Source organism: Cydia splendana, chromosome 20, assembly GCF_910591565.1.
Source record: "Cydia splendana chromosome 20, ilCydSple1.2, whole genome shotgun sequence".
Classification (NCBI taxonomy): Eukaryota; Metazoa; Arthropoda; class Insecta; order Lepidoptera; family Tortricidae; genus Cydia; species Cydia splendana.
In genome coordinates, this window is record NC_085979.1 from 11,701,693 (window position 1) to 11,723,472 (window position 21,780).

The window sequence follows — 21,780 nt, forward strand, 5'->3', positions numbered from 1 at the left end:
TAAAGTCAGGTCGTTCAGTGACAGATCCAGGCGGTTCTGTTTTTGGTTGGTTAACCAATAAATGTTGTAACTACCCGAAAATGTACAAATTATTTGTTTACTTTTATTTAAGTACCTAAAAATACAGAGTATAGAGTTGATAATCTTTATGCAATCAATTAATCTTTATATTCTTTAGTATTCTCTTTTATACTAACGCTGTCTTAGTTATGGGATTATTCATAAGCGCACTACAAAACTCAATTAGTAATTAACGGTTGGTCTTAATCTGTCGTCTCAACTTATGTATATGTACTGGGTACAGAAGGTTCACTCTCTAAAACGCGGCTAATACGACAGTAATGACCGCAAGGTGGCGCAAGCGCGAGCAGGCGTCCGTTCCGTAGCGGTGCGCGGCAACTACTATGGCTACACACCAAAACTGGTGTGGGCCGCATGTACTTGTATCGCGGAGTGAGCCACGCCTGGTATTTGTAAGAAAGGGATAAAACATAAATTATCTAATTGAGGCTTCTAAAGCTTTATGAATAGGTTTAATACAGTGGTGGGAAAACTTTCTTCATGGGGGGCCAGAAAGTTTAGAAAATTTAAGTGGAGGGCCAGAATTGTAGCCAAAATTTGTTTTGATTTGTGATAAATTGATAATCGTGGGCCAATGCCACATACTAATTATTTCATAGGACCGGTGGCGGGCCGGATAAAATCCATTCGCGGGCCGCAGATGGCCCGCGGGCCGTACTTTGCCCACCACTGGTTTAGTATCTAAGTTACAGGCCTCAACACTATTGTTTGACAGGGTCTAAGCGTCAGGGATACAAAACTGCCGGGGTCCCAGTGTCTGCAGGCGGGGAGAGGTCCGGAGGCTGCTGTTAGCCCTCCCGCTTGATGCTGGGCATCTGTGGGGGCGGCTCGGCTAGACCTTTCACCTGTAAATGCCCATTGATTAGGATATAGCACTATACATAAATGCCCATTCATTAGGATAAAGGAAGAATCTGAAGACTATAAAAACCCAAATAAATAAAAAATAAATAATTACGGAACCGTCGGTGGTCGAGTCCGACTTGCCCTTGTCCGGTTTTTTTTATACCATGTCAAGCCATATTTCCACTTGAAGTTAACATTGTCAATCCAATTACTATAAGTATAAAACATATAGTACGATATAAATATGTTTTTTTTTCATGTAGTACCAACAGTTTTCTAAATTTATTAATAGGCGGGTCCACACAGGACGAGCCGCCTCGCGAGGAAATTGCCGCGCGAATCAGCTCGGTGTACGCTTGCCTCGCCCGAGGCAATGCGGCCGCGGCACGTCTACACAGACCGAGCTGCCTCGCGCGGCAAATTAGGTGGCTCATCCTCAGGGCCGGATTAAGCATGTCGGGGCCCCTAGGCAGTGCGAGGCTCGGGGCCTCCTACAGTCAATTCTGCACGCAGCATATTCAGTACAGGGAAATAAGTTTGCGTTTTTAATTTCAATCTTCAGGCGTCAGCCGAGCCGATCCAAATCGAACGATGTCTTTTTCGCTCTTATTGCGTGGACATAAAGCTTTATACTATCGGTTTTTGCCGATTCCGCGTCGCGTCAAGTATGGGGCTTAAGGCCAATTCCCAGTGGAATACCAAAGATGTGAGCAAAGATGTACCTCTAATGGCAAATTTTAAGCGAGGCTAAAGGCTAAGTTAAACTAGTGCCGCAAAGTTGATTTTCTCAATAGTTAATATTTTGCGAGGCTGAACAGCGATTGTCCGACCATAAGGCCTAACGCCGAGCCACATGTTTAGAATCAACCTAATAATAAATAATTTCCATATGTTAAAATTACTTAAATTACTAGAGTTAGACCAAGTTAAGCCTGCAACAATTTTGATAGCACTCGCAGTATAAGTGTTATTTTAAACGTCAAAACTTCTATGAAATTATGACGTAAGTATAAATAACACTTGCACTGCGTATGTTATCAAAATCATTGCAGACTTTTCTTGGTCTAACTCTATTCGTTCACCAGTCAAGCTAACATATGTAGATAATACAGGGCCAAGTAAAGTAGCAAAAATATACGCGAGCGCAGCGAGCGCGAAATTTTTGGTAACAGTATCGCAAATTGTTAAAGCGTGTTAAAGGCCGGGTATCGAATGTATCGATCTTCATCTGGGACTAAAAGTCCGAAGTGCCCCAGTGAGGCGAGCTTTCATGCGAAGTCAAAGCCGTGCTTCATCATCATCAGGCTTCAGGATAAATAGTTGAGCACAAACACGAACCAATGTCCATTGTATTAAAAAGCGAGACCGCAGTCCGAGTTTCGCGCAGCGAGGCCAAAGGCTAAGCTGAAGTAGGAGATGTGGAACACAAACCATTGGTAAATTGAGTTAAAAAGAGAGGCTGAAGGTCGAGCATTCCTATGAAAAACTGGGGACACGTTCGTCTTCTTTCTTTGTTTTAATCAATAGTCCTCCGTGATTCTGAGTCGAAATACCCCAAAAGTTGTTGGTTGTTCGAAAAAAGTGAACCATTTTTCTTGAAAGCCCCTATTATTACAACTTTACAATAGGTACTAAACTGTAACGTATTGCTTCAATTTTATTACAGTATTTCATAAATTTAGAGAATGGTTAAAAAAAACAATAACAAAGCATACTCATTATTATAAGAATAAAAAATATACCCATGAATTTTGACCGTATGCTGGAACAAAATTTTATTTGGTGCGCGCTGAGCCGCCGGGGCCCCCTAGCCGAGGCGGGGCCCCTAGGCAGTTGCCTACTTTGACTTAGGGTTAATCCGGCCCTGCTCATCCTGTGTGAACCCGCCTAATCCATAATTCTTTGTCAAGGACAAACCAGTAAACTACACGTATGACGTTCCTATCCATTGACGTATATCTCAGGACGGGCCTTACGGGCACTAAACATGGTACTAGTTCATCGGTGTCACTCACGAATTCGAGCCAATCGTGCTGTCTAACGCAACTAATTGCGACCAATCGTGCGCGTAATGCGAACTCATCAACCAATCGCGTTGTAGCGGTGTCACACCGCTTTATTGGCCCCTGGCCCCATTCTTATTGGCCGTAAGGCTAGTCCTGAGATATACGTCAATGTTCCTATCAGAAATATCTAGGTATAGATATAGAGCAGCGGTTCTCAATCTTTTTTTTTGACGGAACCCCTTTTGGAAAGCGAAATACTTGATGGAACCCTACAATGGCGGTGGCGGCATTGTAAAATTTTTCGAGGCGACTAAAGCAAAGTGTTCTAAATTCTTGCGGAACCCCTGCAGGGGTGTCGCGGAACCCTAGGGTTCCGCGGAACACACTTAGAGTATGGCTGATATAGAGTAATGATGATGATACCTTGAGGCGGGCGGCCGTCTTCAGGAAGGCTGGCAGCTGTTCTTGAGACACATTCACTTCCCCCGCGTACATGAACTCCAGGATTGCTTGCAGATGCAGGTACGACACATCCTTCAGGATTATTATGGGGTGCTTTGATGGGTTCTCCTGTAATTATACACATTTTTAGAACACACACCACTATATTTCACCTTGTACAAGATCAGGGGTCTTATATTTTGTATACTTCGCGAGCATTACTTTTGACCAGCGTAAAGGAAACAGGAGGGCGAAAGACCTGGCTGTGGCCGTAGGATCATAAAGTTTGGAGAATCCAGCACATGCCACGTAAGAGTGCTCTCCCTTAGGCTTTGCTAACAGACTTGGCATACACCACCACAGATTTTAACTCAACAAAGGCAAATACACATATCACCTCATAATTACGAACAAAACGGGGCGCTTTTTATATGCAACGTCCACGTTTACAGCCTGTGCTCTTGTAATTTAAAAACAGGCCAAGTGCGAGTCGGACTCGCGTTCCAAGGGTTCCGTACATTACCCAATTTTTAACAATGTATTTAAATATGTGAGACGCGAGTGAATTGCCTTTAAAAAACTCGTAGGGGTCGGATCAAAAACTAAGTAATTAGTCCGACTCACGCTTGACTGCATATTTCTAATAGGTTTTTCACGCCACTTGTTCGGAAATGTGGCAATAGATGGTCTAAAACCAAGCTGGAAAATAGGCAATAGCTGTAGCACCTGAATCACCACTACTACAATGTTTCATTGTTATCATCATCTGTCATTGGTGACGGTTCGCTACAGCGATGAGTATAATTAAAACATAAAAATCAATAAAAGGTCTTTTTTGGCGCAACTTTTTCCTTCAAAAATAAAATTAGGTTATTTAAAGGACCAATTTCTTGTTAAAAAAAAAATGTCAAAACCATTCATTCATTCAGTCAGTTCATTCGATTCACGTTTAAGGCGTTGTTTACTTTTGTAGCTGTTTGTGGTTTTTTAGCAAAAACGCTTCTAAGTTTAGAGTCGGTTTGAAGCAAACAACGGAAAAACGCCTCTTAAAAGTGATAAAAGAGGCGGGATCGGAAAATACTCACTGAATTGGATAGTGTAAATTGTGTTTGACTAAAAAATACAAGAAACACGTATCTACGCTCGCTATATATAAAAATGAGTTCTTCTAATGAAGAAAATGATATTCTTACGCTGACGCCTACCGAAATTCAAGAGACTAATTTGTTACCAGAGAAATCGCGGGCTAGTACTTATAGTTATGCAAATGTTTTCTTATTTCCTCGCAGTAGTCGTGAAAAGCACTATGTAATGCCTCGGCCGGAAACGCTAAAGATGGACTCGTATTATTTGAGGGCCTCCACTAACGTGTCGTGTGCCAAACTCACTCGTCCATCTTTTAGCGGCTTTCCGTCCTCTCCTACAATGTACTATTCCTGTCATCTATAGGTAAAGAACTATTTATTATATTTTTTTCAAAATTTTATTCCCAGTAGTTTCGGAGATAAAGGGGGGGGGGGGTCATTTTTTTGGATATTTTCTTAAATAACTTCCATACTATTTATATTAAAACTACAAAAAAAAAATTGAGATTCTCAAAATGAGCTCTTTCATTTGATATGTAACACGATACAGTTTAAAAAAACATTATTTTTTATTGGTCCAGTACTTTTGGACAAAATGGGCTGTGACAGACGGACAGACAGACGCACGAGTGATCCTATAAGGGTTTAATTTTTTCCTTTTGAGGTACGGAACCCTAAAAATATTGGGATATTCCACCAAGTAGTTGTACCATTGGTATCAAATGGGATTAATTTTTCACATCTGTTGCCACTGAGAATTGGAAACTAATTCCTGAGTAAATATAGACGAAACAATCGGCCCCAATATGTTGTTAACCCTTTATGAGGCATAAGGGTGTCAGAATTTATGTAAAATGGAACCCTATCACTTTGGAACAAAGTTCAAAATCATAAGGGAAATATATTCCCTTTGCTTTACAAAAGCTTGATATTGAGGTGATCTGTGGCATAAACTAATCAAAAAGAAAGTACGGTACCGATGAAACTTAGGTTGGAAAACAAACAGAAACATGCACTTACGTAAACATAACATACATAACATAATAACATTAATAACATTTGTGTAACATTCATTGCATCCTGTGCGTGTTTACACTTGATATCACAGCCAAGGCATTTATATCAATATGAATAATTAAGACTTTTTAGTTTTATTAAGTATGCCATTTTTTAACATTGGGAAAATGCAAAACATTCAACCGTACGGAACCCTTCGTGGGCGAGTCAGACTCGCACTTGGCCGGTTTTTTAATTAATTCTTTACTCATTCTTTATCATCCTGAAAAATGCTTGTATGTACAACCATTCTTCTCTAGAGGTAGCATTTCTCAACTGACCATGAAATTTTGTAAGCAGTTTGATAATTCCATGGAATTGTTTTGTTAATATATATTACGCGAAACTCTGCGTAAGGGGCGCCACTACCACAATCGAAATTTCGTTATCTAACCTCTATCACTCTTGCATATTCAATCAATAAAGAGGCAGATAGTGAAATTTCGATTTTCATGGTAGGCCCTCTGTAAACCAACTGCCTTGATGCATATTTTATTATGTATGAAAACTTGTCAAAAAACTGTTTAAGGCACAGTATGTATAATTTACTCTATGGTTTAGTATAGGCGCTAGTGCGGCACTCTGGCGGCATTAATACCCCCTATTTAGTTTTTGGGACCAAACCTAACCATGGAGGTTTGCAAGGTCTATGGCTCAGAGCCACCAGTATATTTAGAAGATTGTACATCACTCACCTCTAGTAAGCTTTTAAAGTATGGACTACACGCTGAGAGCACCATTTTGTGAGCTTTGCATGTTTGACCTTCACAAGCTAGTGTCACCTGAAAAAATAACATATAAGGAACATGATTAAAGTTCATTTGAGCCATATATGTGAAATTAGTTTCAGTCAATATGAGTGCAATATACAATTCTGATTCTGTTATACCCTATACAATTGTACTACATTTTCTTCAAATGACGGTCCTTATGGCAGTTTCTAAGTCTCTTTTTGGTGGGTTTTATAAAAAACATGATTGTTTCTCACCGTATTTTTATGTTTAGTAATAAATATTTAGTGCTTAAATACTTATAAATTAATGTGCTAAACCTGCAATGTGTTTACTAAAATTTTATTCGACAGGTACTCCATTTAAAAATGAAATGTCATAGGGACCATTAGGCAATGCACGGTCTTGATATCAGTTTAAGAAAAAGTGAATGGAAAGCATAATGAATCAGTGGAATTACACTGATATGATGGAAAACGTACACCAACATTAGTTAAAAAATATGTTTTGATTCACACTATTTTTAGGTACCCATAGGTTAACTGGAAGATATCCCTCATGGGGATAATTTCGCCCTTGTACTATATGTATGTTCTATTTCTATCTGATGTACCTGTATTCCTCTCTTCCGTACAATAAAGTGTTACTTACTTACTTTTATCCATGAAAATATTTATGAACAAACCATAATCTCATTTGATTACTCTTCCTAATTCTGGTTGTTACTGTACATGCTGGTAAAAAGTTTAAGCACTTGTATACCTGAATAAATGTGGGAAATGAAAACAAAAAGGTGGCACTAGAGGTTATGATAAGAAATCAAAGCTCGTAGATTGGAGTGGTACGTGTCGGTAAAATTTAAGGTATACAAAGTAGGTACTCTGATACCTAAGGATCAGAATATAATTTACAACATTTAATCGCAAGAATTGGTCATTTAAAGGTATTAGATAAAAGTAACTCAGCATCTCTGATTAGCCTAAATCTGCATTACTTACAAGAAAACATATTTCGGTAGTATCTATACAAATATGCGGCCTAAAAGGATTACTGCAAAAATCATAAACAATGCATCGTTTGAGTGCATGTCATAACATTGTCGTATAAATGATCTTATCATGACCTTTGACTCTTTAGTTTTAAGCACTAATTCTAGTGTGTACATATTAATCGTACAATAACATCAAACATTGATTTTGTCATTCTTTGTGATGTTTTAGTAATAAACAATAACAATATGATGATTTTTAACATGGAGAGCATATCGAAATATATAATTTTAATCGAAATTTTGAAAGCTTCCAAGGATAAAACTGTGTGAGGTTAAAAAGCCATATTTGTTTGTTTGTAATCAAAACAGCCATGGTGCTGACCATAACATTGTTTACTCACGTCCGTGAAGCTTTTCTCGTCCCTTAAATGCCTGAACGAAGTCACCATATTCGTTTGAAAATCATTCCATTTCAGGAAAAACTGTTGATCGCCCATTTTGGATATAATTTCTAAATACCTGCAATGTAAACAATGATTAGAAACACTATTAATCATAAATATCAAGAAACTATACATGAAATAAAGAAGATATAGTGTTATTATTGTTAATACGATAGTGTTTGGTGTTCATAGTTTGTAATTGTTTCGGCAAAGGCCACCGAAAGAAATAGTGTACCTACGTCACTATGTGAAATGCTTACTGCATAGAAAACAAGCTTACCTATTATTTATTAGAACTATAGTCCTCTAACGAACTATCTCTATCCGTTCTACAAGGGCACAGCGTAATGTTTCGCAACTGTCTTTAAAAAGTTAAGCAATTGAAACTCAAAATGAAGACGCCGTATCGCATAAATTAGCGACTTCTTTCTATTTCTTAAAAATTCCTTCACTCACATATGGGGTGACCAGCTCAAAACTATCTTTTACCATTATTTGCGAAATATTTATTCGTGAACTTTGACTTCTCGTATATATTTCATGCAAAATGACGTTTAAGTTATTATTTGTATGTTATAAATGTGTTTAATTTTTTATAAAAAAGAAAAACCAAAAGTGTGGAAGAGTCCAACCCAACTGAATTGAGAAATATAGTTTGTCAAAGGACTGTCTCAGTTCAAACATAGACAGAGAGAATCATACTATCTTTGTCTTACACTAGTACTAGCACCCAAAAGAAAAGGATGAGTATAGGTTTTTTTTGTTCTTATTTACTAACAAATTTGACCAACTATAGATAGGTTGAGTCAGAGAGAAGTCTGTAACGATTTTGATAATCAAGTGTTATTTTAAACGTCAAACTTCTATGAAATTATGACACATAAATTACACTTGCACTGCGTGGGCTATCAAAATCGTTGCAGACTTACCTCGGTCTAACTTTAAGAGACCCAGTAGGCCCAGGCCTAGGGCGGCAAAAAATTTGGGGCGGCAAATTGTGACAAAAAATTCGCAGATGATAACAAGAATTAACTTAAAATTTTGTCAATACGGCCTTAACGGCCTCCTAGCCTAGTCGGTAGTGACCCTGCCTACGAAGCAGGAGGTCCCGGGTTCGAATCCTGGTAAGGGCATTTATTTGTGTGATCATCACAAATATTTGTTCCTGAGTTATGGATATTTTCTAAGTATATAAGTATTTATATATGTGTATAGGTATATTATATATGTATATCGTCGCCTAGTACCCACAACACAAGCCTTATTGAGCTTATTGTGGGACTAGGTAGGATGGGTGCTGCGAAAGGGGCGGCTATAGGGCATGGGGCCTAGGGCGGCAAAGACTGCAAACCAGACTGCCACCACTGTACTCGTATAGGTATTAGCACAAAAATATGGTAAGTATACAAATTAATATTTAAAGGAACAGAGAATTGCTCTAAAAGGTCCTCACTCAGCCTGATGTCCCAAAGTGAACTGGTTTACTGATTTTCAGTAAAGCCTAGATAAATTACTTGTATTGAAAGTTTCGTACACGTTTATTTAGTAGCAATGTTTACCCCATTGTACTGCATATTTTTGTACACCGGCGTCATAGACCACTGATTGGCTAGAATCGTTTTTTTTTTCGTCCATCAGGACAGGCTAAAGCTCTAAGCCATACTGCCTAGTCATAAGTAGATTTTTTGTCTTTTCAGTAAGTTCAATCCGGTAAACGTCTTCAGTAAATACTATTCATATTAGGTCAATTCCGATAGTAATGTCTTCAGTAGTCTTCATTTTCAAAATACTTTAAGTAAAAGCGTCTCTTCCAGTTATTTGGTCATATCCATTAAAAATCCATTCTCATTGGTGATTTAGCTCTTGTAAAGCGATTGCGAACTTTACAAGGAACACTTGGACAACCGGCCGTTAACTCCAAGATGATGGTTAAACGTGCTTCAAGATTAATTCTCCATTCACTGCACACTACCACATTAGTTTATTGTATAATAGGCTATCGATATTACACTTTAATTGGCTAGAATCGTCGGCTCAAGTGGGCTTCCGATGCATTCAGAAATTAATTGTATTGCAATTCATTTGTGTGTATTTTTCACTATTATTACGCATAATTATAGTTTGTCAAAGGACTGTCTTATTTCAAACATAGACAGAGAGAATCATACTATCTTTGCCTTACACTAGTACTAGCAACCAAAAGAAAAGGATGAGTATAGTTTTTTTTTGTTCTTATTTACTGACAATTTGGTTTGACCAACTATAAATGTAATACGTATAAATGTGAGTAGGTATATTGTAAAATATTTATGTTTAAGTATTTTGTAAAAGTTAATTTGATTTTAATTTTTATTTCACATATGGTAACATTTTTATTGCCATCTAGTGACGAGTAGTCGTAATAAAGTTTTTTCGCCACTTGCCACTAGATGGCAGTAAAATTAAACTATAAATTTTGTGAAACAGTTTATAAAATTAACTGTTTTACACTTATGTTGGGTAAAGGAGTTTTGTTTTTAATTGTTCTGGCTGGTCAAGCAGCTCTTGTCAGTAGAAAAAGGCGCGAAATTCAAATTTTCTATGAGACAATATCCCTTCGCGCCTACATTTTTCAAATTTGTCGCCTTTTTCTACTGACAAGATCTGCTTGACCAGCTATATATATATATTTTTTAATTTATTATCAAGCAGGACCTTTATACCCGTGTATACATCGGCCCTATCATGTCAGTTTCTTATATCTACAGAAATTATGTCATTTACATCTATATAAGTCGTCATTTAAAATAATTATAATCTATTTGTTCTATATGCCATTTGTGCCGTGTCCGATATTGGGTTGCTAAGGATGTGTATAAAGGCACCGATGTCATATGGCATTAGATTGGCCGATGTTATGAGCGCCTCCCTAAGGGCGCGATTTCTACTACACTCTACAAGTATGTGATAGACATCTTCTACTGATCCACAGATATTGCAGTTAGGAGAGTTTTTTGCTCATATTACAGGCCACACCCGGTATATAGAGATCAGATCGAGACATTTCGAGATCGATCCGTGGACACAGAGGGGTACCTACTGTTTATGAAATCTTGGAAAAGATCCTTCTGTTAAAGCAAATTAATAGCACAGTGCGACTGCAGTGGGTTCCTTCTCATGTCGGGCTAGCCGGTAATGAGATGGCTGATCGGCTGGCTAGACGGGCTGCAGTGGACGGAAAGGAAACGATCATTAGACCGTCTTATTTGGAAGTTTTTGGCCGCTATAGGAGCACAACCCAGTTGCTATGGAAAGAATATTTTAACGAACGCTCTAAAGAAAAAGGAATTTGGTACAAGGCCATAGCAAGTGAACCTCCGCGGATTCCTTGGTGCCTTAATGCTAACATGGGTCGAAAAACTGTTGTAACGGCGCATAGATAATATTGAGAAGTTGTAAGAGCATTAATGTTGAATTGAATGCAGGTGCATATTACATTTTTGTCTATGTTGTAGTCTGCTAGTGCTAGAGCATATTTCATATCTTTGCTGAATTTCGACAAACTTTAAGAAAGTCGTAGGTTTTAAGAGAGAAGAAAATAAAACATTTGTATTTATTATACACAAAATTTAATTCACAAAAACGTTTTTAAAACGACACCCATATTGCATTAAAGAAAGACAGGCATAAAGTGAATAGTAAACATCTTACTACATTTAAAGTCAAGAACTGTAAGTCACATATTTAGTATTGGTATATATTTTAATTCGTAATTATTCATTATTAATAGTAATTATTAAAACGACACACTACACACGAATACTACGATTGAAAGGCCAAGCGGTGTTGCCACTCTTAAATATTAACTTACCTATATTTTATTACTGGCTAATTAAGTAATTATCTACCAATACTTATAATTAAGTGACACATAAAAAATAAAAAGTCATGCACATGGCCCTAAGTAAAAGTAGCAAATAATTTTAATTAAAATAAATAATTACACAACATTATGTCGAGAACATTCTCTTTTTCTAACTATAATTGACATGAAGCAGGATTTTGTATTAACTTAGAATTAATTAACTTACTTTGGTGTACAATAATATTATTAATTATTATTTTAAAACATTTTCAATTAAGAATATCTAATTAAAACGCTAATAAAACGTACAGTGACTTACTATATTGCTTATATCCAGATTTTAGAGAAAATAACATAGGTACGATTACTCATAATATACATTTATCATCTAATACGTTTTTAATCTAATGTATATATATATTTTATTTGGTATTTTATTAGCAATTCAAAATATACAAAGCACAATCGGACTTAGGTATATTCTAGCGTATGATTTGTCGATCCACTTACGGAGACTCAAAACTAACCTAAAACTAATTCTATAGGATTTATAACCCTCTAATTAAAATATATTGCCCCACCGATAGACATGTAGAAATAAAATAAAACGTTTCTCAAAAACTAACAAATTTTAATAAAATTTCTTACCAATCTGGTAAACTAATGTCCACCTTTGGTTGAAAGCATAACCTTATTTTGCATTCGGATTCTATATTAAGCTTACAATATGTGTATCCATAATTATAACTATGAAGTATCTAAAATTCGCTGTAAAGAAATGCTGGTTTTGAGCAAATAAAATGTCATTCATATAAGTACTTACAACAATTAATAATATGTATACTTAAGTATTCTAAGATGAGACCTATTTAAAAGATTTTTGAAGAAATAGGAAGTAAATAGGAAAGATGAAATATTGAAAATACAATGAAACTCTTACAAGTTCTTAATTCGAAATCTAGGTCTATTCATTGGTTGGTATTATGAGGTCTATTTAATATAACTGACTTACAATACTTACATGAAATTTAAAAATTACTCGCAATTTGGTATCATAGCTTAGGTTCGATAAGAATAACGTTTAGGTAAATGACTAGAAATTTTGGATTTGCTTCAAGTTTTTGGCTGGACTTCACTACGTTCGAAAAAAAGTGTGAAAATAAGACCAAAGTGGGAAATTATGCGACTAGATGGAAATGCAATAAATTCTGGCTCATAGCTCGAAACCCAGTAACAGAAACGTGCTACTCAATATAACAGTTAAATATCAAGATACTACACAGTATTCAGTCCCTATTCCTAGTAAAACTACATCTAATTATAATTACAGATAAAAATACAAGTATGTACTTTTATAACTGGCACTAAATAAAAATCGTTGCTCGACACCCACTTTAAGAATTACAATTAAGGCAGAAATAGGACGGTTTACACTTTCAATATAATTTAAGGCAGCTAAAGGCACCTAGTTATCGAATAGCGATATATTTGAAATACACACAATAAAATTTATAACGTGAATAAAATATGCGCTAGTGCGTCTACTCGTTGCTAGATGGCGTTGTAACGTTCGTTGACGTTTGAATTTGGAGCGGCAGTTTTAGTCCTCGCGGGGCCAGTATGAGAGTAGCGGGCATCACGAAGACTAAAGCGTACTCTCATTTGTTTACTCCGAGAAACTTCGCCGCTTCGTCCGGGGACGAGAGCAGTTTGTTGATGATAGTTTTGTCGGGGATCCCTAGTAGTTTTCCGATGAGATCGCCGCCATTTTCTGTGTCATTTTCAGTTTCTGAGGAGTATTTGCGGGAAGTCATTTGAATTTTGAGCTTGTTGTCATAGTGCGACGGTGGGGAGTTGTTGTTGTTCACGTTGCTCGGGATCTCGTTGCCGGAACCGTCGTCTTCGTGGTAGCTGTATCTAAAATAAAAATACAACGTTAGTATACCCATGCTACGTTTTAACGGAATCAAATCGGTTGGATCAAAGTATGACCGATTTGCTCTACCATGTGCAAAGATATCGATTTGCGTCATTATCTTGGAATTGGATCTCGATTTTATCTTGGATTTCTTAGTCAAACATATAAGTGATTTATATGTTAAAACGCAAACATTTTGTATCTAAGTTAAGTTAATAAAGTCGATACATATCTGCACACCGCGGATCTCACTTCTAATTGACTCTGTTTCCACTTCTACTTTTTTGTACGTGCATAAGCTACCTGCTGAGTTTATGCTTTCTTTCGGATTGGACTATACTGGTAAAATGTGTAAGGGACAGGAACCATAATAAATACTGTACAGTAGTGACTAACTGAACTGACTTAAAGACCTTAAAGTCCTATGTTTCCTAGGTGGGGCAGGGAGCGTCAACAGTGCTGTCATTTCGTTCTGACTTGGGCTGCGCACTTCGTCTCATGATAGCCCGATTACAGACGCAGTTTGAAAATATTGGCACGGTACCTAAGACCCAGTACATATACTCACCCATTGCCAACAGTTTGCGGAGTATCCGGCGGCGTGGGCTCCTCATCATCCGTCTCATCCCTATGCTTCTTCCTGTGCCGCAGCATACTGTGTTTGAGGGTGAACCGCCTCCGGCAGAGGTCGCAGGCGAAGGGCCGCTCGCCGGAGTGGGTGCGCATGTGGCGGCGCAGGTCTTCGGCGGACCAGAAGCGGCGTACGCAGAACGCGCAGACCACCTGAGGATAATGGGGGTTAGAACGGGTTGAAGACGGGTTGACTTATATATTACTTCGTAAAGACGGACCTTACGAAGTGGGCCAGTTAGTGGGCCAAATGGCGTTGACGCGTGCACATTTTAGATGTTCGCTCGGCATTATATGAAAGGGCATATACTTTGTATATCTTTGAGAGGGTTTAGTTATTTAGGTAAGCCGAATGATGTTTGGTGACGGTTTTTTGGTTATTACATTATTTGGTTTTACATTTTGTTACACAATTATAATAAATACATTTTTGTAACACGTTTAGTGTAAATGGCTCGTACCTTAAATGGTTCTAGGGCCAATTTTATGGCATCAATTGCACTATTTATGTGGCGTAGTTTTTAAATTTAGACTAATGTATACAGGAAGGGATATTTATTTCGAGATGAACACCCAATACAGAGCAGCGACTTTCAATCTCCATTACTTATAAACCTATCTATTTTTAAGGGTTAGTACTGTTAGTGGTTAGAGTTAATATATCCAACAAAAGAAATGAAAGTAGGTACCTTGTAGAAACTAAAATTTTGACAAAATTATGATTCAAAAGTAAACACTAACCTTTCTATTAGCATGATCCGGGAACTTCCCCTTCTCATCATCATCAGCGCTCTCACTCCGGTCACTGGCCGCGTCCAGCGCCCCCTTGCTCACCAGCTGCTCGTACTCCGCCGCGTGCACGCTCGCCAGGTGTCTTAACGCCCCTCCCCGATCACCGAACGACCCCTCACACAGGTGACATTTGAACGCTAACTCCCCATTCGTAGTTTCATCTTCGGGGTTCGGTGATGCTGGCTGGGTTTCTCCAGTGCCGTGTCGCGAAGACATGTGTTTCTTTAACGTTTCTAGAGAGGAGAACGTGCTTGTAGGGCATGAGGCGCATTTGAATGGTCTTTCCGGGACGGTTCTAACATCACTTGGCGGAGATACCGCCTCAGGTATAGGCTCGGCCAATATAGCTCTTGCTGAACCTCCATGTTTCCTCAAAAGATGGCGGTCACAATTAGACTTAGTAGTGAAGAGTAACGGGCAGTGAGGGCATTTGAATGGCTTCTGCCCTGTGTGTGTGAGGACGTGGCGACGGAGGGAAGATGACCAGGGGAATTTTCTGTGGCAGTAGGGGCAGGAGACGCGGTTCGGGGCCAGACTGTAGGCGGATTTCTTTTTGGGGGGTTGAGCGCCGTTGTCTGCGTCGGATCTAAAACAAAGTATTTCGATGGTATATAGAATTTGCTTGTGTTTAAATCAGCACTAATAGAATACTATAATTTTATTATGATGTGTATAAATTCTTTTTTAACCGTAACAGTTGTCTGTCTGTTACAATGTGACCTTTTTACGAGTAGAGTCGTTTTGACAACTGGTTTTTTACTTGTCACTTTTTCATTGACATTAAAATTCTTAATACCTACACATAATATCCCCTTCGTTGAAATAGGCAAAAAGAATAGATGGTATAGAGGGGTCCTGTCATTGTAAATTTTGTAGTCACTGTAAATTTACTGCCATCTATCGACACACGACTAAAACTCAAAATGAAAACGTATAAAGTTATCAAAAAATGTATATATATGGATAAAATGATTTTGTTATTTTTATATCATTTTGATCCATGTTCATTCACTGATATCTATGTGTTAAAATTGTTAAATATGAAACGGTGTTGTCACGCCATCTAGCCGAGGATAGGCTAAAGGTGTGTGCGCCATCTATTCGAGAATGACTTTTACTTGAATTCTGAGGCACGTTTTTTCCTTAGACTTTATTCGTCTTATGTCTTTGAAATAGGTAAATCAGTCAGTGGGTGTAAAAATCCTTTCAGTGGACATAGTGTGTTAGTGCTAATCCTACAAAACTGTGAGTAACTTTTATTTAATAAATATCAAACTTTAGGGTATCTAGGTAGGTGTAATAAATATATCAGCATAAAAAAGTGTTAAGTTTAGTAAGCAATACTTACTTGTTTTCATCGCTCCCGGAGTTGTTTCCCTCGCTCGTCGACGCCACCAGACCCTCTTCGTCTTCCTCCTCATCGCTCCTGGTCGGTACCACCGGCACCATCAGCGGCTCCACCGGCACCGGGATATCCTGGCCTTCAGTCTTCTCGGCTATAGGCACCGGCTTGTTGATCAAATTCCCCGCAATCTTGAGATCAAAGTCTTTATGTAACTCCTGTTGCCGCGAGGCCATTAGGATTTCTTCAGCCACCAAATGCGCGGCGCGTAGTTCTGTCTTAACTTCAGGCTCTGGCTCTTCGTCTATAACTAGAGTATCATCCTCGTCTTCCTCGTTATCGGCAACTTCGTCGGAATCGCGACGGATTGGCGAGCGATCTTGCTGGATCGGTCGCTCTAAATGTCGAGCTAGAAGCGCGAACTTAACTCGATCAGCAAGAGAATCGGATGATGGGTATGGTGGAGGCGCTCGCGGCGCTGGTCGCCGCACACTCCAATGCTGAGGGTGCTGCTGTTTCACGTGGCGCTCCATGTTCGAGCGGAGAGTGAAGCGAGCTGAACATTGCGAGCATGAGAATGGTCTTTCCGTGCGGTATCGCCGCTGTTTCTGCTTAGGCATTAGCACGCCGTTTTTGATCACCATTTTTACCGAGTCAGTCTGCTGGATCAAATTGTTTAACGGCCGAGGCGGAGATTCGGGGCGGGGAGGCGGGACTGGAGAGCTATCTCGAGTTGGTTCCTCTTCTTCCGGCTCTTGTTTAGGCTGGGGTTCCTGTTCGCCAGTCACGAGTCTACCACCAGACATGCTCAGGCCACGGATGATTTCCTTCTGGATACGCTGCTTTATTTCGGCAAGCTCTTGGGAATCAGTTGGGTGGGGAAAAAATGATGGTTGAAGAAAGTAGGGGTTGATAGGAAAGGATGGCGGAAGGCCAGGCAGACCTGGTAGTCCTGGGACGGAGGCGTACAGTTGCGACAGCTGGGTAGCGTAGTAGGAAGGGTCAATTTTGGGCAGGGAAGTCTCGAATAGTCTCTGTTGCGCTAGAAGGAATTGAGTCTTCTCGAAAGTGGACGCGGCGACGGCGGCGGGATCAGGTTCGAACGCCGGTCGAGAGTTGGTTTTAGGTTCCACATCTTCTTCTACATCACGCTTCTTTTTACTAAGATCAAGAACGTCACAGTTGTCGTTGGTGCTGAGATCCACTGGCGTCTCCTCATCATAGTCGTCAACGTCATCGTTGTTTTTAATGGGGAACTCTGGCGGCCTGAACTCGGGTATTTGCCTCAGCTGCCCGATGCCTTTTACTTTGATTCTAGGCGCTGGCGGCTCTGGGTCTCTAGGTATGATAGGTAGGTCTGCTATGGGTTTTGGGGTTAACGATGCGACGGGGTGTCTATCGGCGATGAAGCTAGGCGTGAAGTGAGACAGAGGGGTGTCGCGTCCGGTGGGTTCAGGGCGCCTGTCGGACTCAGGCGGTGATTGAAAAGCTAGGGATCTCTTCACTTCATCACGAGCTAGCTTAGAGTTAACCTCATCATTGTTAGGATCCTCTGAAGGATGGTAGATAATTGAGCGCTTGACGTCTTCTCTAGTGACTTTGGCGTGACGATTTCTCAGATGCCGTTCGCAGTTAGCTTTGGTAGTGAAGGCGTAGTTGCAGACGGCGCATTCGTACGGGCGGTCACCGTTGTGTGTTCTCATGTGTCTTACCAAAGCTGCTTTGTCTAGTGACGCGTGGGGGCACATGTTGCACTGATAAGGCCCAGGTCCGGTTCCACTTAGATGAACTCTATTATGGCCTTTCAAAGCTCGAAGATTAGGGAACTTGGCTGGGCATAATCGACAAGGGAATTCACCTCTGAGTTTCATTCGCCTGAACTCAGCAGCGAAGTTGTCTTGCGTCTCCTCTTGTTCCCTCTCTTTGCCAACAGTATCCGGAGGGGTCAAGACAGAACTTTCCAAAGGCACTCTAGTACCGGTAAGTCTTTCTAAGAGGCTTCCAGTTGAAGTTACGTTGAGGATAGACTGGATATCGGCCAAGTCTCTCGCAGCATCAATGTGCCGGATGCCGTTGCCCGTGTAGTGAGAATCTTCGAATTTTGACGTGAAGCGTTCCATAGGAGGCGTTAAAGTTCCAGGAATACCGTATCGATTTCTCAAGTCGAGTTTGGCAAAGAAGTCTTCTCGACGATCGATGCGTTCGGGGCTCTGCACACCAACGGGATCAGCACAGGTTTTCCTGTGTATATCCAAGGCCTGCCTGCATGGGAAGTCTCTAGAGCACATCTCGCATCCGTACCTCTGTTCTGTGATGGAAACGTGAGGGTTTCGCTCGCAGACCCCTCGAGCTATTTCTGGGAACTTTTTGCTGGAGAAATCTACGAAAGTGAGATCGTTGAAGCCGCGTGTTTCGTCGCCGTGGACGGTGAAGCGGTGGAGATCGCAGGCGTTGCCGGATTCGAAATGTTGGCCGCATTTCGGGCATTCGAATCGTGCGAATCTTTTGTCGAGCGGCATTGGGGATGGTGATGTTGATGCAGCCCTTTTGCGCGCTCTCCTAGAGTCGTCCTCCTCGCTCCTGTCTGAGCGGTTATCGCTGTCGATGCTTGTTGTCCTTGTCACTCTAGGTTCCTGCTTTTCCGCCCTCATGTCTTCCATCTCGTTCGTCTCGATCTTCGCCTCTCTGATGACCTCCTCTGTTTTGATTTCTGCAACGACAAAACAGTGTGATTATGATTGATTCTCTGTTTGAATAACGCATCGCTTTCATTTTCCTATTCCAAGAAAACTCTACAATGGGTGAGTCAGCCGGTTAGTTGGTAATACAAATGTAGATGGTTTTATTAAAATAATACAATGAGATGTAACACTCATTGTGGGTGCGAGGTTACACGTACGTCAATCAGTTAATAGATTTGCATTGTATTATTCAATTCGTCATGTTACCAAGCCGGGTTTTAACTAAAATAACGCTAAACAATCTTTAGGACTGCTTTCTTTGTCGCAAGTTCTGCTACCTGGCAACAGAGGGCGCGCGCACCTGAACTCGAAACGGCTCCACAACAATATCGATCGCTATTAGTTAGAAAACAAAGCTTTTTGTCTGATTCATGCCCTTTGTCTCGAAAGATTCTGTCGCACGTACACAAGTGTTTCAACTACGTAGGTATTTCATTATTTGCATAGTCTGCCGCGGTTAGGGCATAAAAATCAATAGTGCCGTCGACACCCTAGTCTAAAGCCTACACATTTCTCTGTTCTGAAACGTCCTATGTTTTCATGATTATGGTAAATATAAGCCCTTTTCTCCTAACGCGGTAAAATATACATACAGTTATAGATATTTGCAGGTGAGTCACGTCAGAAGATATCGTTGTTTTTATGGCTATTCTCGGATGCTCGCTCAATAGCAGGTTTTATCTTTAGGTATTTAGATTAAGAAAGATAACTTGTAATCGATACCTACTTCGGCAGTAATGAGCGACTTACGTGTCTTAGACTTTGCTCGCTTGAAACATACTGAAAGGTACATTTAAAACACTAGATGTCTAGATAATATCTAAAGGCATCTTGTTTGAGGGAAATGTTTGTGTAACATTTACACGATAGACGCAATATAATTCATGTAGGTAAATGCCTAGACTCATACCTAACACCTAAACTTACGATTTGTAATATCTTCATATCTATAGGCTTTCATCCCCAATTCTCCAATTTTAGGCTAGGTTAGATTTTCGAAAAGTTGTTATTTAGTGTACCTATATCTACAAAGGTGTAGGCTGTGCGTTGCCTTTCCGAAAGATTTATTAAGATGTATCACGAACTACTTAAATATACTGATATCATCAAATCTCCCTTAACAATTAATAAGCTATCATGTTATTTGTACGTCAAAATCCATCAAGTATTACTCGACACCTTAACTGCCAGGGAACTTTCACATTACGTACGAGTAAATGAATCATCATGTACCCGAGTCTCATCAGTTGATGATAACACTGAAATGGTCAGATGGATGTCACCGTTAATTCCCGATTGACAGGGCCGTGAGTCAGAATGGTTTAGGCAGTTTAATTCGTACGCAAACCTGTTAAACACAGATTTCAGTTAAAAACTGTCTCTTTGGTACCCATAAGTTGAAAATTGGTGAAAAAATAGGAAATAGTTTAATGGCCACTTGTACCATCCACTAACCCGGGGTTAAACGGTTAAATCGTTAACCTAGTGTCAAATTGTACTAGTAACAATGGTAACTTAACCGGTTATCCCGGGTTATTGGAATGGTACAAGTGGCGCTAAGGGGTTTAGCAGGTAAAGTAGGTACAGGTACCTACTCTGATCAATACACCACACGTAAATTATATAGAATGGACGGGGTTTTCTTTTGTTTGTATGATTATTTTAATGGCAGCGTAGGTAAATATTACTCACCTCGGAATAATGTCTTAATTTGTGATTTATCAGTCAATTAAGTTGGCAAGCACAAAAACCAGCTTAGTGCAAAAACTCCAAAATAAAATGCCCAATTTTGAATTCCAGGATATTATGAAAACTGAATTTCCTTCAAAACCATGATTTCCGTCCGAATCGGATTACGATTTATCAATGAAACATTGTTTTCGTCTAAAACTGTCGACTGACGCAAAACAATTGCAACACAGCAATATCACAGCACGAATTAAAACTAAACCGTAACAGATTAAGAAGCCACATTTAAATATGCATCTTAACTCTTTGCATCAAGGTATAAGTTTGCTCAGGGTTTGTTGAAGACTTGTGACAGTTTTGGTTTTTAATTGTGATAGAACAAGACACCTTGCCGAAGCCGGATTGGTATCTCATTCATGAATTAGAAACATGTTATGGAGTGCAGATATACGTCCGGTTACGCAAAGTGGAAAATTGAAACTGAAAATTAATAAGTTTTCTATGAAATATAGGTATATATTACACAGTGCCGATACCACATTATCACTGAGGAAAAAGCACCTAAATAAAAATATTCCCAGTCCCCATCCCCATCATATCCCAGTCCAGAAAACTGTTGAATGTGAAAAGAGGTCGCATTATATTTTCTTTTGCCAAGGGACTCGCGTCGTGAAAGGGTAATAGGGCTGAATAGACTAACTTTTAATCGTAGAATGGTTTTAGGTAGGTTTACAATATAGGTAAGTAGGTCCCACTGCTGGATAGCCGGAAAAAGCATCCGTTTTATTGTACCTATACCTATGACCTACGAGTACGAGTAGGTATCATGTATGTATTTTGGTACAACAGGGTTTTTGGGCTAAAGTTTGGAAGGATTAGAGACTTGGTAGCAGTGGCGTAGCATGAACCAAGCTAGCCGTGGGCAAAAACCACATCCGCGAGGTCCTTTTCAATGTGTTTTCCCAAGGTAATAAAAAGGTTGGCTTTGCGAGGCCCCCCTAAGTGCGCGGCCGTGGGCGAAAGCCCCATACGCCACTGTTTGTAGAAGAATTAGTCTACATTTTAATATAATAGGAATGAGACTGTCCTGTAAAACACCTAGTTCCTAGTTAGCCTACTCTAAAATGCCTTATTTAGGTATTTT

The 21,780-nt window shown here is 39.6% G+C and overlaps 2 protein-coding genes and 1 long non-coding RNA gene across 3 annotated transcripts in view; 1 reads left to right on the forward strand and 2 right to left on the reverse strand.

Moving 5' to 3' along the window:
• Positions 1 to 21,780, forward strand: part of LOC134800867 (uncharacterized) — a 367,053-nt gene that overhangs the window by 304,410 nt on the left and 40,863 nt on the right. The gene's annotated exons all lie outside the window — the stretch shown is intronic.
• LOC134800493 (longitudinals lacking protein-like) lies at positions 762 to 8,151 on the reverse strand. Its single transcript, XM_063772959.1, has 5 exons — positions 7,961 to 8,151; positions 7,639 to 7,756; positions 6,211 to 6,297; positions 3,357 to 3,503; positions 762 to 926 (listed from the first exon to the last, which is right to left on the reverse strand). Exons 2-5 carry the CDS (start codon positions 7,732 to 7,734, stop codon positions 870 to 872), a joined length of 387 nt encoding a protein of 128 aa, XP_063629029.1. The 5' UTR covers positions 7,735 to 7,756; positions 7,961 to 8,151; the 3' UTR covers positions 762 to 869.
• The window catches only part of LOC134800694 (ras-responsive element-binding protein 1-like), a 30,209-nt gene continuing 20,677 nt past the window's right edge, over positions 12,249 to 21,780 (reverse strand). Inside the window, exons 3-6 of the mRNA XM_063773189.1 lie at positions 16,213 to 18,916; positions 14,814 to 15,450; positions 14,011 to 14,225; positions 12,249 to 13,441 (exon numbers count right to left, since the gene is read on the reverse strand). Of these exons, the coding sequence (XP_063629259.1) occupies positions 13,183 to 13,441; positions 14,011 to 14,225; positions 14,814 to 15,450; positions 16,213 to 18,916 (3,815 nt within the window). The 3' untranslated portion in view covers positions 12,249 to 13,182. The remainder of the gene's footprint in view (positions 13,442 to 14,010; positions 14,226 to 14,813; positions 15,451 to 16,212; positions 18,917 to 21,780) is intronic.

What these genes read in the sequence shown, in the direction of transcription:
- LOC134800493 (XM_063772959.1), bottom strand. Translation starts at nt 7,734, where the DNA reads ATGGGCGATCAACAGTTTTTCCTGAAATGGAATGATTTTCAAACGAAT. An exon ending in ACGAGAAAAGCTTCACGGAC is followed by an intron (nt 6,298 to 7,638) that starts GTGAGTAAACAA and finishes TTATTTTTTCAG; the next exon opens with GTGACACTAGCTTGTGAAGG. An exon ending in ACTTTAAAAGCTTACTAGAG is followed by an intron (nt 3,504 to 6,210) that starts GTGAGTGATGTA and finishes GTATAATTACAG; the next exon opens with GAGAACCCATCAAAGCACCC.